The 19,320-nt window shown below is 41.2% G+C and overlaps 2 protein-coding genes across 9 annotated transcripts in view; both read right to left on the reverse strand.

Annotated features, from left to right (window-relative positions):
• The window catches only part of LOC5519396 (protein transport protein Sec16A), a 39,187-nt gene that overhangs the window by 11,220 nt on the left and 8,647 nt on the right, over nucleotides 1-19,320 (reverse strand). For 5 of the 8 annotated variants that reach the window (XM_048730915.1, XM_048730914.1, XM_032364141.2 and 2 more), the window contains exons 9-33: nucleotides 17,683-19,256; nucleotides 17,107-17,223; nucleotides 16,136-16,610; nucleotides 15,448-15,556; nucleotides 13,705-14,837; nucleotides 13,206-13,363; nucleotides 12,767-12,828; nucleotides 9,686-9,827; nucleotides 8,435-8,788; nucleotides 7,752-7,876; nucleotides 6,872-6,953; nucleotides 6,446-6,548; nucleotides 6,052-6,163; nucleotides 5,597-5,648; nucleotides 5,090-5,146; nucleotides 4,343-4,396; nucleotides 4,169-4,255; nucleotides 3,786-3,893; nucleotides 3,395-3,607; nucleotides 2,299-2,662; nucleotides 1,599-1,747; nucleotides 1,425-1,485; nucleotides 937-1,097; nucleotides 504-557; nucleotides 252-336 (exon numbers count right to left, since the gene is read on the reverse strand). In XM_048730915.1, the coding sequence (XP_048586872.1) occupies nucleotides 252-336; nucleotides 504-557; nucleotides 937-1,097; nucleotides 1,425-1,485; nucleotides 1,599-1,747; nucleotides 2,299-2,662; nucleotides 3,395-3,607; nucleotides 3,786-3,893; nucleotides 4,169-4,255; nucleotides 4,343-4,396; nucleotides 5,090-5,146; nucleotides 5,597-5,648; nucleotides 6,052-6,163; nucleotides 6,446-6,548; nucleotides 6,872-6,953; nucleotides 7,752-7,876; nucleotides 8,435-8,788; nucleotides 9,686-9,827; nucleotides 12,767-12,828; nucleotides 13,206-13,363; nucleotides 13,705-14,837; nucleotides 15,448-15,556; nucleotides 16,136-16,610; nucleotides 17,107-17,223; nucleotides 17,683-19,256 (5,991 nt within the window). The remainder of the gene's footprint in view (nucleotides 1-251; nucleotides 337-503; nucleotides 558-936; nucleotides 1,098-1,424; nucleotides 1,486-1,598; nucleotides 1,748-2,298; nucleotides 2,663-3,394; nucleotides 3,608-3,785; nucleotides 3,894-4,168; nucleotides 4,256-4,342; nucleotides 4,397-5,089; nucleotides 5,147-5,596; nucleotides 5,649-6,051; nucleotides 6,164-6,445; nucleotides 6,549-6,871; nucleotides 6,954-7,751; nucleotides 7,877-8,434; nucleotides 8,789-9,685; nucleotides 9,828-12,766; nucleotides 12,829-13,205; nucleotides 13,364-13,704; nucleotides 14,838-15,447; nucleotides 15,557-16,135; nucleotides 16,611-17,106; nucleotides 17,224-17,682; nucleotides 19,257-19,320) is intronic. The other 3 variants (XM_048730917.1, XM_048730920.1, XM_048730916.1) reach the window with 3 other exon arrangements.
• LOC125570083 (KRAB-A domain-containing protein 2-like) lies at nucleotides 9,772-12,273 on the reverse strand. Its single transcript, XM_048730921.1, has 2 exons — nucleotides 10,734-12,273; nucleotides 9,772-10,691 (listed from the first exon to the last, which is right to left on the reverse strand). The coding sequence occupies exons 1-2, from the start codon at nucleotides 11,943-11,945 to the stop codon at nucleotides 10,287-10,289; spliced, it is 1,617 nt and encodes a 538-aa protein (XP_048586878.1). The 5' UTR covers nucleotides 11,946-12,273; the 3' UTR covers nucleotides 9,772-10,286.

A 19,320-nucleotide genomic window follows, 5' to 3' on the forward strand; every position in this document is an offset into this window, starting at 1 on the left:
TTTACATCTGATTAAATAAACCTATTGCAATACATTCGATCTAGTTTGGAAAACGGAGTATAACATTTTTTTTTAATGATTGTTTATATTTCTTAAAATAATTTGTCCTTCAATTTGTCTCCCAATATAACAAATGTAAGGCTGATTAAGACTCTTTAATCTACTTATTATCGGTAGATTGGGTAGGGCACTCCTAGGGAACATCGATGGGGAGGGTTGGGATGGGAAAGTGGAGGAGGGGGAGCTCTTACCTCCAGCAGGAGGTTCACTCATTGAAGGAGCTCCCATTCCTTGCATCATGGCGTCAGAAGGAGGGGGTGGAGGAGGGGCTTGTTCCTGTAGACAGATGTCAATCAATCAATCATTAGACAATTTAAGATATGTAACCACTTGGGTCATCATCAGCACTCTCAATAGTTGGAGGAGTTGTAAATAATGTATAGTTTGCATGGTTCTACATGAAAAAGACAGACCCAGTGTTCATTGTTATTTGAGTTGCTTACTTTGCTGTCCTCCTCTGTGTTCACCCAGCGGTTGAGCTCTTTGTCAAAGTAGATCTACGAGGGAACAACAGCAATGAGGAAGCAATAATAAAGCAAACACTGCAAAAGGGCAACAACAACAATAACTGCAAAGGAACAAAAATTATAGGGACAGTAACAATGAAATAACGACTATGATGCCTGAATAAAAGCTTTTTACAATATGAGAAAAAAAATATCGGATTTTTTATCGATGTTTTCGAGAAAAAAAATTTGAAAGTTATAAAGCTCGCTGGGACTTGAGGAAACATACCTAGGAGATCTGGAAAGAGAAAGCCACGGAAAAAAGGCGATAGAAAAGTTGATTGGGATTGGAATCTTGATATGGGCCACAAGAAAAAAATTGATTGATTGATTGATGACAAGTGATTGATGGCTGAAGCTGAATACTCACAGTCTTTTTTCGGTCGTCAGGTAGTTTCATCTCATTCGGTCCAGATGGGATGACCTTCTTGATGAGTGACCCAATGCCAGAAAACCAGCCAGAGCCGTTAGAGGGAGGTTTGCTCTTGTCCTTCCCGCCTGGTTTATCCTCACTGGGCTTATTAGTGGGCTCTGTACCAAGCCAAACAGGGTTATCGAGTCAGACGTAGTTAAACAACCAAGCCAAACAGGGTGAACGAGTCAGACGGAGTTAAACAACCAAGCCAAACAGGGTGAGCGCGTCAGACGGAGTTAAACAACCAAGCCAACCAGGGTAAACGAGTCAGGCGGAATAAAAGAAAGGTGAACGAGTCAAACAGGGCAAATGAGTCAAAGAGGATAAACGAGACAAATAGGGAAAATGAAAAGAAAGACAGCAAAACATTTAGAGAACATAGTATTTGGACACAGCACCAGATGGCAGGTCTGATGGAGTAAAACACACAGCGTTTTGCATACCTTGCCGAGCCTGTGGGGGCTGGGGTGGGGGCATTGGAGGGAACATCTCATCTCGATTCATCTGGATCACAAGAACAAAGTAATTGAACCAACTTTTCATTTTAAAACACCAGGCCATTGTTGTAGATAGTATTTTTGATTAGCTACACAAATTAAGCATAATATTTTCCCCACCTCCTGTGTCGCTGGTGTGGGCGTCATGGCGGGGTCGTCCCAGCTAGCAGTCCGGGCCACCTTCTGATGTGACTGGTTATAGAAGTCATCAAAGGTGTTGGGAGGATTAGTGGGTGTGGTCTCCCCCTCTTCTTCCTCGGCAGCACGATCTGAATGAAAGAGAAATCACATAGCCGACCAAGTCTGAAAAGATTCTTTGTCAGCTTCTATTATCTTTTTTTTTACAAAATCGCAACAACAAAGAAACATAAAAAACATCATATTTGGTTTTCCAAATTCGATGATTAAAAACGCTAACGAGTTCGTAGATAGACCGATGCAAGTAGATTTCTCTATTGATTCTGAAGCTGCAAGAGCTACTTACTTACACGCACACACAAAACCTGCTTGTATTCGTATTCCTAAATTTTTTGTCCATTTCAAGGGTCATTGACAACCCCCCTAACCCCTTTATCCTTGTTGAACTAAAATACTGTCTTCGGCTTCTACACAAATAACGTCCTCGTAGAAACTCCCCAATTAAATGGGTCATCCTGCTCCCAACAGAGGCCATCAGTTAACCCCACCACACCCTTACCCCACGCTCCATAACACCCTCTTTACGGTCAAATTGTGAGTCTAATGCACATCATCATTCTCTTACCATAACAGCACAACCACACACACCGCACAACAATGCGCCCTTGACTTTATAACATACCTGCATTTCTAAATCCAGGCTGAGGCGGTTGCCAGTAGCTCTGGTCACCCTGTACCGCAAAAGGTTGTTGCTGGTGTTGCTCATACTGCGACTCTGGATAGCCCATGTCTTGTGGCTGCGACTCTGGATAGCCCATGTCTTGCTGCCGGGATTCTGGATAGCCCATGTGTTGGGGCTGTGACTCAGGATAGCCCATGTCTTGTGGCTGACTCATGTCTTGAGGGGTTGGCTGCTCTTGGTCTGGTTGTTGCATCGGTTGCATGGGCGGGGACCAGTAGTTCGAGGGTGGGGCAGGAGGTTCCGTCTTAGTGAAGCACGGTTCCTGGGTGATACCGCCACCAACATTCCCACTCTGGTCATGTGTCTGAATCACAGGCAGACATTGCATCAGAAATAGCATAAAAAGCAAGTACAGTGTAACCACATTGATTTAACTTTCAACAGAGATTGATTTGTTGATTGAGTGGGAATCACTGAAGTTATCACTAATACCAGTTAGTAAAAAGATAATATTGTTTCAGTGAAGCAAAATAAGGTTTAATTCAACTAATAAATGGAAAGAAATTAATTTCCCCTGATATAGACTATATACGAGAGGATGTACAACGCATTAATAGTTGGCTCAATTTATATACAATTTCAAGATTTCAGAAAACTAACTGCCAGTGCGGAAACCTAAAGGTGAACTCTTCAAACCGTTACCATCTGTTATATGTTATTTATTATTTGTAACCTTTGTTTATCGAGGGTAGCATATTTAACCGAATATACAGTTTTCTAACATAAGGCCCTCGGTTAGTAAGCACTGTCACTGGGGGTGGTCACTGCCAGAGGGTTTATTGCGTCCCTAACAGTTCTTTTACGTCCCTTCGGTTAGATGCATTTTGAAATGCATACTGTATCTATCTGACAGACCAAATGTACAGCTATTTTGGCCAATCTTCATGATTTCAATTGCTGTCAAGCTTTCAGAAATTATGCTAGAACCACTTGTCAGGAGTGCCCCTTAAAATTGTGTTTGGTAACCACAAGTGTTACAAGTGTAAAGATCCAACTGCTGCACATCAGCTGCTTTTGGCTCTGTCAATTTTCTTACCTCCTTACGAGGAGTCCCGTGTGTTGACCCCAACCCTGAGGTTTCTGAGGGCTCTGAGTCATTAGAAAATTGGTCCTGAACCTCTGGGAGGGATGACTGATAGGTAGATCCGGTGTTTCCGCCTCTCGCTGGGTCATACCCTGAGAAGAATGACTGTGAACTCTCAGCTAGAGGATCCTGGCTCTCCTCAAGTTCAGGCAAGGAGAGATCGGTCTGCAGAGACAATGATAAATGAATGAATTTAGCAAGCTAATCGCACTCTACTGGAATGCAAGAACACAGAGTACATGCCAAGGTTTAACTGGTTATGTGTCTGGATTAGCAGGTTTAGTAGGGTTTTAAAGGTTTTCTGTCTGGATTAGCTGGACTATATTTGTGGTTCTTGTCTTACTGGAGTTTCCCCGTTCATCACTTGGCCGAGTCTGGTAATCCATTCTCTGTCGTGAGTCTCAACACTCTCACCAGCAGACTCTAGTTGACCCAGAATCTGGTCAGAGGTCTGAAAACAGAAGGAAAACAGTTTAACAAGAGGGCAAATAGGTTTACACAAAAAAAAAAAAAAAAAAAAAAAAAATGAGGGCTTCAGCTGCTCATATGACACTGTTTTTAAAAATATACAGTATTTTGAATATTAATATGTCTTCTCATTCTTAAAGATAAATACTATGTTTCAATTATCAGTTATTTAAATGGATTTAGTTTGCTACTTTCATTAGTAGTAGTTGCATTGATTTGATTTAATTTTACAGAATGGTAACAGCAATATCTTCGTACCTCATAGACATTTTTCATGAGTCCATGGTTAAAGGCATGAGGGTTGTGAACAATAACATCCCCAATACATTGGAGATAGTCGAATGCCTGAAAAAAAGGAAAACAATTAGGTTCTCACTGAGAGAAGCTCCTAAAAACAGGTCTTAGTCACTATCAAATGTAAGTCCGCTTTACCTTTCTGACCATTCCTGCTTCAAGGAGATTCTTTGCATAAAAGAACTTGAACATCTGAAAAATAGAGACCAAAGACAGTTCAATGTACATACTGTATGGTATTGCAAACAAGGAACCCATGGGGGAGGGGCTGGGGGTCTCCCACCCTTCACGTTTAGCAATTTGTATTTCTTAAGAGCACAGTGGTGATCTTGAACACATTTCTATAGTTCAGCTGCCCCTTCCATCTTTTGACACCGACATGACATGATGGAAAAACCTGATTTTGTACAATGGCCATTGGTTTCTGGCATTCCGGACAGATACAAATACAGAGAGGCCAAAATACAGACTTTCAAGATATTGGCTTTTTTAGTGAAGTTTTTCTTTACGAAAGATTAAGTTTAATTCTACCTATTGCAAATTTCAATGACCAATTTCAATGACAAAAAGTCACTTAAAAATTCTCATTTTGATATTTTGTTTTGTTGTACTTGCTAAGCAAGTCTCCATCTTATTTGATATGAAGTGAGCTTATTCAAAAGATTTTTCCGTCATGTTTGTTTTTACTTTCAGTATTTTTATGAATTGGGGTTCCTGTGGCGAGTTGAGCCAGAACCGGAAGCCGGAAGAGGGTAGGGTTAGAAAAGAAAACCATAGGCCACAGGAAGCCAGAAATCGAAAGAAAAACATTTTCCACTCGAGGAGAGGAGGCCATGATACTTTGCAAACTTCCACGCCGTCATTACACAGCTTATTGTAGCATACCTGAATGCTTGGCAAATAGAAGTCTCGGGTTTGTAGACCTCTGGCATACTCGAACACCTACAGTCAGACAAACAGATAATATGAGCAAAACAGCATGGAACAAACTGTAGAGAACTATACATAGATTTTGGCAAATTGATACCCAAAAATGATTCAAGGTTAGTTGTAGAGATCTATCTATCTATTATTTGCTTTAAACCTTTAATGCAATTAGAATTGCAATTGTAGGAAAGCTATTCCATACCTATGACCCCGAAGGAAGGTACCGGAGCTTCTGTACAATGCTCTGGGACAAGCAGGGGTGTTATTAAGGCCCGGTGGCCAGTGGAACTGCCAACTACTATTTTCAAAGCGCTGGCTACTTTAAAAAAAAAATCGATTTATGTTTTATTTGAACTAATAACTTCTATCCCCTAATTATCAATCTCCACTGCCTATTCTGAAACTAAATGAAACCCCTGAAAAGAGTATAGAAATGTGACAGATTAAATTTAAATTCAATATTACCTCTGTCAAAAGAAGTGGCTCGACGGATGCAAGCTTGTGGTATTGGTTTGTTCTAAACAACAACAATCAAGGATTATAATGGAAGGGTAAAGAGAAATTCCTCTGAACCAACAATTAAAACATGTTCCACTACTTCATATAGTGAGGGGCTGTAGCACCTAGAGGGACAAAAGGGGAGGGGTGAGGCTGCCAATAACTTTTTCACCAAACTAATGTACCACCCCCCTTACATAAATACACCTGTGATTATAGTGATGGTTAAAAGCAGTAACTCTAACAATAATTAGTTTCCACTTAATCAACTGGAACTTTCGCCTCATCGAATCCTACATCAGCAACAGAGTTAATAGGTAATCAGAAGTTACGAAGATTTTGTCAAAAATGAATATGATGCATCAGTGAATTCTCCCAACCCTATTAATAAAAAGCATATGGGAACATTGGGGAGAACTTACTCGTGGCGAGTGCCAAGGAGTACCATCTTGGTCTTAGTGCCAGGAGGGCCTGGTTTCAGGCCGGCCAGGATATAACACACATGGGCTGCACACACAAGGTCGGGCTCTTTAGCTGCCAAAGAACAATCCATACTATAACCATCAGCAAATTTTCACCAAATTTAAGACCTTTTTAAGGCCTTAAAAACGTGACTTTTTAAGGAAAAGTGGGAACCATGAACAATATAATAACCACATATACAGTGCCATTTGGGACCTCTAGCTGGTAAGTCACCTCTCATCAGTTGTATTTCATTCTCACTATATTCTTTGACACAATGAGGGTATCAAAACAAAAGAAGACCAATGGTTTTATTTAATGAAGTACACAATAAAAGGTATACGGGTAACTAACCCAGTGTGTCTCCCAAGGTGATGATGTTGGCCATATCTTTCTCACGGTTGTGAGTTGGGTTAGCAACAATGGCGGCTAAATTAGAAGCCCAGTTCTTTGAGCTCTGCAAGTACAAGAAAGAAATACAAAAAATAATTTATACACTAGAATCTTAATATGGTAATAAGAGAAAGCAAAAACCTCTAATTGTTTCATCTCCTTGTGTTGATTTTTGGCGATTTGTTGAGGGGCAATTCTGCTTTTTTATTGTTAGATTCAGATTTTTTCTGTGAGGACTATTTATCCTTTGAGTGATGAGTATCTTTGCTGTGTGTATTTTGCATTAATGATTTTTTTTTCAGCTTGTGGTTACTTCTCCATACTGACGCAGGCAGGTTGAGGTCAATGGATTATAGATAGTTATAAAAAGGCGGTAATATAACTTACACTTAGAAGATGTGGAGTCTGGCCACCGAGGTGCTCATACACAGTGTGCAAGGGGTCGTCATTATCAATTGTCCCAAGGAACCTGTGTAAGATAGAAAAAACCTAAAGTAAACAAGTAACACTTTTCATTGCTGCTGACTCACAGCTGCATAAGAAAACACCTATCATCAACTACGGAGAGACTTTGTGAAAGTCTTGTAAAGTTTGTTAAGAAGTATGCATCTACTTATCTACCACAATCTGGTTTGTAGGTACCTACTTACTAAATCGATGTTATTGCTGCCACATAAGCTGGTTTGGGATTCTCGTAAAGTTTGTTAAAAGTATGCATCTTTTTATTCATTGCATACCCACAATCTGGTTTGTAGGTACCTAATTACTAACTGGATATCATTGCTGCCACATGAGCTGGTTTGGGTGGCTTGTAGAGCTTGTTAAGAAGTATGTGCATACTTTTAAATTGCATACCAACAGGTTTGTATGTATGTGCCTACTTAAAGCTGGTTTGTAGGTACCTACTTTCTTATTGTAGACACATGTTAGTTTGTATATGCCTGTTTACTTATTGCAGACCAACAAGCTTGTTTGTAAGTGCCTTTAAGTAAGTACATACAAACTAGCTCATGGATCTGCAATAAGTAATGCTTATTTGTAAACCAATGGGCTAGTTTGTATGTATTTACTTTTTGCTGATCCACAAGCCGTTTTGTAAGTGCCTACTTACATATTGCAGACCCCCAGGATGGGTTGTAAGTACTTACTTATTGCAGGTCCACAAGCCGTTTTGTATGTGCCTACTTACTTTGTGCAGACCCCCAGGATGGTTTGTACGTACTTACTTATTGCAGGTCCACAAGACGTTTTGTATGTGCCCACTTACTTTGTGCAGACCCACGAGCTGGTCTGTGTCTGTAGCAAGCTCTTGGTTGCTCTGTGGTCCAGTAGAGCACTGGCAAGGATGGCGTGTCCCCACATGTCATGGTTACTGGCATAGGTAAGCGCCTCCTGGGACGAGCAAACAAACACAACAACAACAACAGTTAGTATTCTAAAACAAAATGTACAGTATACAGATGGTGGTGATGGCTGATTGTGGTGTGTTTTGGGTTTGTTAAAGACTGGGCCTTAGCAATCACTACTGTCTTGCTCGAACAGACATGACGGAAAAACATGACGTGACGTTTCCAATAAGCTCATGTCACATCAAATAAGGCGGAAAACTCTCCTAAGTACTTAGTGAGTAATATCAAACAAAATATCAAATGCGACTCTTTTTAAATTGATGCGACTTTTTGTAAAGTGACATTGAAATTGGAGCTTTTCATCCCTGAGCAGATACACAGGGCAATGATGATCAAGGAAAAATTATATTAAAAAGCCCAGGTTTTTCCGTCATGTCGCTCGAACATCATAATGAGACAGAGACAGGATTACTACTAAATAATGCTCTGGTTCACATATTTATTTGAAAGACGAAATCACACAAATCAATTTAACTATACAGTAGTTTACTTAGTTCCATGTTCAATGCAACACTCTCATGGTGGTACATTTTCTCTGTACCTTTTTCTGACCCTCAAGCATCAGGTCTCGGAACACCATTAGGTGTCCCATTTCTGGTGTCGGCTCAGGCGACTCTGGCGGAACAGGAGGCTCAGCTTGCTTACGAGCTTTGCGCTCTTTTGGGGCCTTAGGTGGCTTTGCAGCCTTAGCTGGTTTTGGTGGACTAATAGAATCATCAGAGCTTTCCTCAGAGCTAGTCTCAGTCGAGCTCTCGTCCTCTGAGTCCTCGCTATCTGATGACTCCTCGTCTGATGGTGCCTCTGGCAGGGCTCGTGGAGCTTGCTGTAGTGGTTTCTTTGCAAACAGTTTCACTAAAGTCATCAAGGCTTCTGCTATGTCAGCAGTGACAATTGCCTGAAAAAAGGGAAGTTGTTAAAAAAGAACTTTTCTTATATTAGCAGTTTAAGATAGAGTAGCTTGCTTTCAGACATCTAATAGGTCATGTCAGATTATGAGACTGTTTATCTCAAATGCCTTACTGTCGAATCCCTTGTAACATCGATTTGTTTTTGTCTTTTGGGATTTTCTGTTCGGTCAGTCAAATTATTCTAACCCAATCAGATTCTTGCCATCTCTAGCCTAGTGCAGTTGCCTGGCTTTCTGTCTAGTGCAGTTGCACTGTCTGGTTTTCTTCCAGAGGGAAGTTGTTAAAACAACTTTTCTTACATTAACATTCAAATATAAGCAATTTCAGATACAGTAGCTTGCTTGTAGACATCTAATAGGCAGTGTCGGAATATGATACTGTTGAACTCAAATGCCTTAAAACAGACTACAAAATTTGTAGAAAGTGTTACGATGGTTTGGTTATAGGGAAGAGTTATTTGTGTTGAAATCCTTACCGATCCTTACTCCATTTGAAGTTTTTTTTTGCAAATAAACCAATAATAAAGAAGTGGTTGGTTGACATTTAAATATTATTTTCAACTTAGAATTTGACAAATGTTTTGACTTAAAGTGTGATCTCCTCACACTACCATACAATGCAATGCATCATGTGTGCCTACAGTAATTAAGACTGATACATTTTCCTAGTTGAAAATCTGGTCAAAACAAGCATTCCACAAAACTTAAAATAATAATAGAAGAACTTATACTTGGTTTCTCTTTAAAAGCATTTCTTCAAAATTTTAGAAGACACCTTCTATTATAGGCTTGTACTGCATGAAATTTTTGCCCCCCCCCCCCCAAAAAAAAAGTGTACTGGTACCTCTATACAGTGCTTCAGAGTATAGTTTCAGATTGACATACCCCGCAGTGTTTGACAAGCAAGTACATCAGCTGCCAGATGACCCAGCGAGCCTGGGATGAAGGGCCACAGGTGCTTGTGTTTTTTATTTTGTTTGTCTGCTCACGAATGTATTCCATCACAATATTACGTATGGAATCACGACTGCAACAAAAGAACAAATATATCATAAGCAAGGTTTGTGCCATTTATAATTTATTATTGAATTCCTCATATATGTTGTGATTTGAAATGCTTCTTGGTTTGAAATTGTTAAAACTGGTTTGAATTTTTCAAACTGGTTTGAAAAATTTCATACCAGTTTTAACAATTCATAGTACCTTAGGGTTAGGTTTAGGGACAAGGTTGGGTACGGCTTTATATTCATAGTACCTTGGGGTTAGATTTAGGGACAAGGTTGGGTACGGCTTTATATTCATAGTACCTTGGGGTTAGGTTTAGGGACAAGGTTGGGTACGGCTTTATATTCATAGTACCTTGGGGTTAGGTTTTGGGACAAAGTTGGGTATATATGGTTAGGTTACATTCTAACTACAGTATATTGTTAGGTAGTTGGTTAAAAAAAGTGATGAGTGTTTTAACCAGAAGGCAGTTTATTGACAGTTATGATTGACATTGTTTACATGCATATGTGAACGATACCTCGTGATCATAATCAAATGCAACATTTGTTGCAGTACAAGGATTTAGTCTGGTTGGGGCAATAAGCCCTTTAATGATACCAAACTGTGTTACCACTTTTACATAATTACTTGTAGAATCAATCTCTGTAATTTTGCCAATGAGCAAATTAGGATGTAATTTACTGACTTTGTCAGACTTATGTATTTGAATAGCAACAATGTCATATACATTAAATTTGAATTTCTTTGCTTTCTGTGTTTGTTTTTTCATTTTTTCATTATATGTTTTCTGTGATTCACAGATTTTTTGACGCTTACATTTCCTTCCCTCATTGTCAATATGTTCTTCAAGTGGTACTGTTGGGTTGTCTTCTAGTTGTTCTTCCTGTTCAAGTGGTACTGTTGGGTTGTCTTCTAGTTGCTCTTCCTGTTCAAGTGGTACTGTTGGGTTGTCTTCTAGTTGTTCTTCTTGTTCAAGTGGTACTGTTGGGTTGTCTTCTAGTTGCTCTTCCTGTTCAAGTGGTACTGTTGGGTTGTCTTCTAGTTGTTCTTCTTGTTCAAGTGGTACTGTTGGGTTGTCTTCTAGTTGTTCTTCTTGAACCTCTTGTCCATCTTGTTCAATTCTGTTGACCTCACGGTGGGCTTTAAACCCAAAGACAGCTTCGTACGGTGAACATTTAATAGCTCTATGATACGTTATGTTCATAGTATATGAGGCTTCCATTGTTGCTTTGCACCATTCACCAACACTTTTTTGCTTTGAGATTAGTATTGCTCGCATGTCCTCCTTCCATGTGCGGTTGCTTCTCTCTACAAGGCCTTGAGTAGTTGGTGTCCTTGGAGATCCATGGCAAATTTTTATGTTGTTTTCTTCACAGAAGGAATTAAGCATGGCATTCGAAAACTCAGTACCGTTGTCACAAACTATTTTCTTTGGAAAACCAAATGAGTAGCAGTAGTTTTTAAGACCTTGTAAGACTTCAACTGCATTCTTTCCCTTCAATGGCCAACAAGTTACGTACTTTGAATGGTGATCGATAATGTTTAGCACCCATTGATGGCGCTTACTGCATTTGCACTGCGTGTTACGGAAATCCATTAGATCTAACTCGATAAAAGAGAGAAATGTTGGCGCTTGAAATGGTTTAGTAACCTCTTTAACACGCCTTGTTATGGGTTTTTGTTCGGCGTGATATTTGCACAACTGTACGAAAACATTGATCACTTTCTGTGTGACTTCTGCAAAGTTATCTTGGATCCATTTTTCAGTTTTTTGTCGTCCTCTGTGAGCCACTCTTTGGTGTGCAAATGACAGATGTTGATGTAGTTGGCTACGACATAGAACTGGCTTTCCTCCACTTGAAACTACTTCGTTTTTGGCATTTAGAGTCCATTTCTTTCTTTTTATAGCTTCGATTTCGGTCTTCGTCATTTGATTGCTTATTCTACGTTCGTTGCCTTTTGCTTTTTCTTTAAGATAGTCTTGAGCTTTAGAATAGAACTCGTCAGTGATGAAAACATTGATGCCAGATTTCTGAGTCTTTGCTTGCTCTTTTATAGTATCTATTTGCTTCAAGAATTCCTGGCTGTCTACACAGTCGGCCATATTGCTAAGTACCGTATCATCTACGATGCGCATGCGTGAATTTTAATGTCATTTGCGCATAAATTATAATATACATGGCCAACATAAAAATGATGTGCAAACAATTTCACCAACGAAATCCTCGATAGCGCCGTTGGTAATGCATTTGAGTTTCAATCTAAAGGTCAGTGGTTCAAATCCTTGTGAAGGTAAGGTTTATTTAGAAAAAAAAATAAAAGAAATAAAGTTGTAGGGGGGTATGGATAGTGATTACGGAGGGGGTAGGGATAGGGATAAGGAGGGGGGTAAGGATAGGGTGGTGTGGGGTAAGCAAATAGAAAGGATGGAAGAAAGTGGGATTGGGAAGAAAAGGGGGTAATCTTTTATCCGTTCTTTAGTTACCCCCCCTCCCAAAAAAAAAAATCAAAGCCCCTGTTTTATTAATGACTCCCCAAAAATGAAATCCTTTTTAGAATGCTAGGTATCCAAAAATGAGCTAGTTTGGAAAATTCAAACCAGTTTGAAAAAAATTCAAACCGTGCCACATTTGAAACCACAACATATATTCATGACAGCAACAAAGTAATAATGAAGGCCTTGATTAATGTATTCCTCATTGTGTAGAGTTAATTGGCTCTCTCCACAAGATTTAGCAACTGCATATGGTATACAGTGAAAATCTGATAGGGTAAACTTCCTGCAAACTAAATTAAAGTTCCCTAGGTATCATTCTGAAGACATTTCCATTTGGATTACTGGCATTTCTTGCTAAAGTAACTATCTGTTTACATTTGCGTTTTAGGTTCAAGTCAACAGAGTATCACAATAAATCAAATTTATAATTTTTCTATAACTACACTTCTCAGTTTTCTTACCCAATTAGTGGTCCAGGGAACTCCTCAATCAACAGAAGGTCTTCCTGGCTAAAGACAGCACTCTATAAACAAACAATTCCAGAACATAAGCAACTCATCCAACACAAATTTAAGATTCTCAAACATAGTAACTCTTTCAAAGAACAAAGAGAAAGAATCTAAACATAACAACCCATACAACTTAATACAAACCAATATTTCTTTACTAAGTGCTGCACTTATTCTATACACAATAAAATGTACACAATATACAATGTATGTAGATACTATTAATACATCTGTGACTCTTAACTCAAAAGTAACAAAGTATAACAGTAACAAATATAACCTATGGACAGACCCAGATAAAAGAAAAGAAAGGGAAGAACATGATCTTAGCTGTAAAGTTCATTTCTCTGACTTTATTTTAAATATTACTTTATAATCCAATTTATCTTACCTTGATTTGAGCATTCTGGATGTAAGCTGGGACACCATCGCCTGGTAGAACAGGGGGGATGACAAGAAGTTGGCCGCTGAGAGTGAAGCAGCCCCTGACATGCGGCCGTGGAAAGTGAAGCGGAGTCAGCCTAGATGGCGGGATCTCCTCTACTTCAACTAAAAAAGAACATATTGTCTGCATAGGATTGTCAGCAACTATCTGTGAGCTTTGGTTTCTGTTCTAGCACAAACATTTTCGATTAAATGCTAACAAAATAGGATTTTATCAACTGAAAGGAAGCATCAAAAACAATTCTGAAAGGAGAGGGACATTGTAAATAGCAGTAAAACAATGCCAATTAACCACATATTGATGTCCAAAAAAACACATAGGTGTATTTTCACGACAGGAAATTTTTTGGATTTTTTTGGTGGGGATTTTTCCGGAAATTTTCAGTAAAAAAAAAAAAGAGGGAGAACATGCACCTTGACATCCCTCCCCTAAACTCATTAATTACCTGGTTCTTCCTGAGTTGTTGGCGATGGTTCACGAGTCTCCTTCTCAATGTGCCCAGATCCTTCCCCAGAGTACTGACTTCCAGGGGCTGAGCCATAGCCCATCTGGCGGTAATACTCCTCATAGTAGCGCTGGTAGTAATCAGGGGGGTAGTACCCTGGGTAGTTATAAGGAGATGGCATGCCATAGCCTTGGTAGTAGTAGGAGTATGGGTCATGGTAGAACTGCCGTGAAGGGGAACTTCTACCAGAGCTTGAGTTGGGGGACCGTGACCGACTGGAGCCGCGGCTTAACCTATGTCCATAATCAACAAGTTTAAATGCACTGCGATCTTCACTACTTGTGCGCCGATGGTCAGGGTAGTAAAGGTCCTCACGAGAGCGCTGTAGGTCATCGTGAAAAAGGTCCTCGCGAGAGTGTCTTAGATTGTGACCAAGACCCTGCTCATAGGCACCACGCCTAGAGCGATCATACCCTCTATCTTGTGTATGGTAGTAGGGGTCAGTATAAGAGCCATCGCTATGGTAACCACTATAATCACGCCTGTCATAGCGGTAATCATAATCCCTGCTCCTACTACGATCCATGTCATCAGGATAGTCCCTACGGGTCTCGTAGTAATCGCGAGGGTTAGACGACCTCCGGTGGCTATCATAATCAGGGCTTCTATCAAACCTGTCCCCCTCAAAGTCACCCCTTCTTTGGGGGTCATATTGGGACTCTGGGTTTGGATAGTCTCTGCTGTAGTTACTGTACTGATTGCTCAAGGATGATGTTCTCATTTCTTCTGTAGGAGGGTGATCACCTGGCTGACCATAGTACTCTTTGCTCCTTTCTGGTGTGTAACTCCCATGTTTAGGTGAGAGAGGGTGGTCTAAGTGTCCAGATCTAGGTGCCATACCAAGTTTATCTGAATGGTCTACATGATGAGGATTTCCAGGAAGGGAATTTCCAGAAAGAGGGTTCCCAGGGTAAATGTCAGAATTGGGATTTCCAGAATGGGGATTTCCTGGAAATTCTGGCCTGTGGTAGGCCGACCTCTGCTCTGCCACTGGGTGGTGTGATAGTGGTTCTTCGGATGGTGTTGCTGCTGCAAGCTTTTCTGCAGCTTTCTCTGCCTTTTTCTTTTCTTTCCTATAAGTTGCAAAAAATTCAGGCATTAACGATACTAGCTCACCCTACTAGTGAAAATAAAAACACCTGTCAGATTCTCCTCTAAATCAAAATCATTTTGTTACTTATGGAAATAAAAAAACAATTCTTTGCACCCTTTGAGGGGTAACTTTACCTCTTAGAATGTGCTTAACATGGTATTAGAGCAAGTGTCAATATAAACTCAATACTTTTCAGAGATGTGCATTAAAAGGTGAGGATGAAGAAATTGCAAATAACATCTATCAATTTCAAATGAAATCAGGTTATCTATTACTGTCAAATTTAAAACATTGATTTGTTTTTGTCTTTTGGGATTTTCTGTTCCGCCAGTCAAATTATTCTAAGCCAATCAGATTCTTGCCATCTCTCGCCTAGTGCAGTTGCCTGGCTTTCTGTCGCGACACTGTCTGATGTCCAGAGGGAAGCCAGAGAAGTGCACAAAGTGAGACTCTGATTGGCTCAGAATGGTTTTACTGACGGAACGGAAAACCAAAACAAATCGTGGTTTGAAAACATAGTTCATGATACAACGGATTTGACAGTGATAATAACATATCCACAATGAGTAGGGTATTAAGTATCTAAATACCTTTCCCTTTTCTCCTGCCTTTCCTTTTTCCTCTGCTCTTTTGCTGTAAGAGGAGGCTCACTAGTTGATGGTATTGAGGTGTGTTCACCTGTGGCAGAGGAGGGGGCAGCTATAACCAAAAATGAGGATGGTTACTTTGATTTACTAGGTTGTGCATGTTCTCTTCCTATTTGAATGGCAGTTTTCTTTTTTCAACAATTCACTTTTTATTTGCCTCCCATCTTTCTTATCTCATGTTTTCTCCGAGCACACTATCTTTGATGCCATTTATTAGGGTAAATCAATCACCCGCATAGAGCCCATGACCACCTTCCACCTTCCATCGAAGACGCCATCCTCTTTTAAACTCTGACCCCATTTCCCTTTACACCATAGGCACCATTTTCCCATTATGTTCCAGATCCAAGCCTATTACAGTCTAGAACCCAATCCCCTTATTTAAACCTGACCCCATCCACCTTAACCCAAACCCCTTTTGTTAACTTAGCCCCAACTCTCTCTGATCCAGACAACCCTGACTTCTATATACAGTGCCCTTACCAATTCCTTTTCCCTTCTCGCCATCAAAAATTTCCTATTCCCCCTCTTGGCCCCTGAATTCTGTACTGACGAAAAGTAATGCAACTGAAATTTGAGTTTTTCTTAACCTGAAAGATTGGCTATAGTATTTTCTGCAGTCAAGCCTTACCAGTCATTGCATCAGCATGAGCACTTCGTGCAGGAGTTGCTGCTGGTGGAGTGTAATACTGGTTGGGAGACCCCGTATACAGTGGTGTTATGGCATTATCTTGTTGGCCATGCTGTGTATACCCCTCCTGTCCCTTGGTTGAGCTGTTTCCCAGAGGTTGATTACCCTTTGAAGGAGTGAAGGCATTAGGTGTATTAACTGGAGTGGCTGCCTCATTGTAGCCCACCGAGTGGAGACCCCTGTTTTGGTCACTTCCTGAGGGTGCTTCTACAGAAGTCCTCTTTCCATGCATGGGTGCGACGCCTGTGGGCAGAGCTGCAGGTTGACTGAATAGAGATGCAGTGTCCTGTTGTGCTGTTGATGCACTCACTGGATGGTTGGTATGAGGAGCAGCAGATGGAGTGAAAGGGGACAGTATGCTGCCCGCAATTTTGGGACTGCTCACCGGGGAGAACAAGTTAACAGCAGGAACAGGCTGAAAGGAATAAAACAGTATCTCACTACTGTAATCATGAAGTGGTTCATAAACATACAGAAGTGTAATACTTCATTCTTTTTAGTGTACATTAAGAAAAAGGAAGGAAATAAGTAGTAAATACATAAAATAATAAGTAATAAGTACAAATAAAGTAAATAAGTACAAAAGTAGTGACAGAGGTGGTATAATCATTAAAATCCGGGAGCATGGTCCCCAATACAGCTGTGAAAGTTCTGCTTTCTGTAAGCTTGGGATATTTTAGTACTTCAAAAGTTAATTAGAAAATTACATGCCTCAAGATTGTGATCACCTGATCCAATGATCCTTTGAGTAATTTTGCCTCCACAGTAATAACCAAATGAATGAGTTAAAAATGGCTGAGAAACTTGACTTAGAAAAGGTAGAGAGCAACTTAGACCAGCATCTGCTCAAACCATAAACCCTTAAATTTCTGGGGAGCAGGGAAACAATCCCTAGCATATTACGGGTTTACCTTGGTAACAGCTGGTGCCAACAGGAAAGAGGAGGATGGGGCAGCATTTCCATTTGCCCAGAGAGAAGACATGGAGACAGGTGTCCTACGATGTTCTGCCTTCATCTTTTGGGTCGCCTGTGATGCAGACCACACCAAGCTTTATAAGCATATCTGATAACTACTGTTACTATAACTAGAACAGTTTTTGAAAAACAGTATAACAATTGGACATAAAGATAGCTAAAACACATATTTGTTCCACCTCAAGGGTAGTAGTTCATTATATATGTAAGGACCTAGAACTTATTAGTCTGGCAATATATTTTCCTGGAGTTTTATGAACTAACCCACAATTTAGGCAAAGTAGGTTCTTATTAGGTTTGTAATTTTTTACAAGCTTACTTTTTCTGCTTTGCATTCTAATTTGAACATTGCAAAATTCAGTATTTTTCCTTGTAATTATTCTTGTATGTAATACCATATCTGTGTGAGAGTAAAATGTTCAACATTTTCATAAAACTCTTCCTAGAAATGTTTTAACTGACAGGTTTTTGCCCGAAGCCTTTACTGTGATACTTTGCAAAAGACCATTACCTTTGCAAGTAGCCCAGCCTCAGGAGGAGGAATTTCTTCCTCTTTCTTGACGTTAGACTGAACACTACCCTCAAACTGCTCAGCAGTGCTGTGCTGCAAGGGCGTGGCCCAAGCAGTGGGTGGTTCAGTTTTACCCATGTGAGGTGTTCTGGGTAGGGCTGTTACTGGTTGTGGGACTGCCACTGATGGCCGGCTTACAGTTGGTGACTGGACGACTGATAGGGCTGTCGCTAATGGTGGGGCTGCCACTGGTAGTTGGACTGCTGCTAATGGTGGGGCCGTTGCTGATGTTGGGGCTGTTACTGGTGGTGGGGCTGCCACTGGTGGTGCCGATAATTGTGGGGCTGCCATTGAAAGTGGTGCAGCAAGAACTGGTGGTGGTACAGGTGATGATTGGGCAAACATCGATGGTTGTGGAGCTGCCACTTGTGTTGGTGCTGTCCTTGACATTGGTACAGCTGTTGGTGGGGCCAACACTGATGGTGGTGGAGCTGGTGGTAGTACATCTGTTGGTGGGGCCGAAACAGATGGTGGCGGAGCTGATGGTGGAGCTGCCACTGGTACTGTCCTTGACGTTGGTACAGCTGTTGGTGGGGCAAACACCAATGGTGGTGGTGCTGATAATGTAGCTGCCACTGCTGGTGGTGCTGTCACTGGTGTAGGTACACCTGATGATGGGGCAAACACAGATGGTGGTGACGCTGGTGGTGGTGCTGTCACTGGTGTAGGTACACCTGATGATGGAGCGAACACCGATGGTGGTGGCGCTGGTGGTGGTGCTGTCACTGGTGTAGGTACAGCTGATGATGGAGCAAACACAGATGGTGGTGGAGCTGGTGGTGGTGCTGTCACTGGTGTAGGTACACCTGATGATGGGGCAAACACAGATGGTGGTGGAGCTGCCACTGGTGTAGGTACACCTGATGATGGGGCAAACACAGATGGTGGTGGAGCTGCCACTGGTGTAGGTACACCTGATGATGGGGCAAACACCGATGGTGGTGGCGCTGGTGGTGGTGCTGTCACTGGTGTAGGTACACCTGATGATGAGGCAAACACAGATGGTGGTGGAGCTGCCACTGGTGTAGGTACACCTGATGATGGGGCAAACACAGATGGTGGTGGAGCTGCCACTGGTGTAGGTACACCTGATGATGGGGCAAACACCGATGGTGGTGGCGCTGGTGGTGGTGCTGCCACTGGTGTAGGTACACCTGATGATGAGGCAAACACAGATGGTGGTGGTGCTTTCACTGGTGTAGGTACACCTGATGATGAGGCAAACACAGATGGTGGTGGAGCTACCACTGGTGGTGGCGCTGTTGCTGGTGTAGGTACAGCTGGTGGTGGGGCTACCACTGATGATGGTGGTGCTGGCTCTGTCACTGGTGGTGTAACAGTAGATGATGGGGCTACCATTTGTGGTTGTTCTGTTTCTGGTAATTGAGCACCCATTGGTGGAGTCACTGGTGCAGCCTGCGGTGTAAACAAGGTTACAGGTAGAGTGGCAGGATGGGGTGTAACTTGAGGTGTTGGTGCTGCTGGTGGTGCTGATCTTTGTGGAGGTGCAGCAACTGGTGAATGAAACCACAAGACAATAATAAGTCAGTGCTAATGAGTCATGAGTCAGTGCTGCCA

The sequence above is a fragment of the Nematostella vectensis genome, chromosome 8 (assembly GCF_932526225.1).
Source record: "Nematostella vectensis chromosome 8, jaNemVect1.1, whole genome shotgun sequence".
Classification (NCBI taxonomy): Eukaryota; Metazoa; Cnidaria; class Anthozoa; order Actiniaria; family Edwardsiidae; genus Nematostella; species Nematostella vectensis.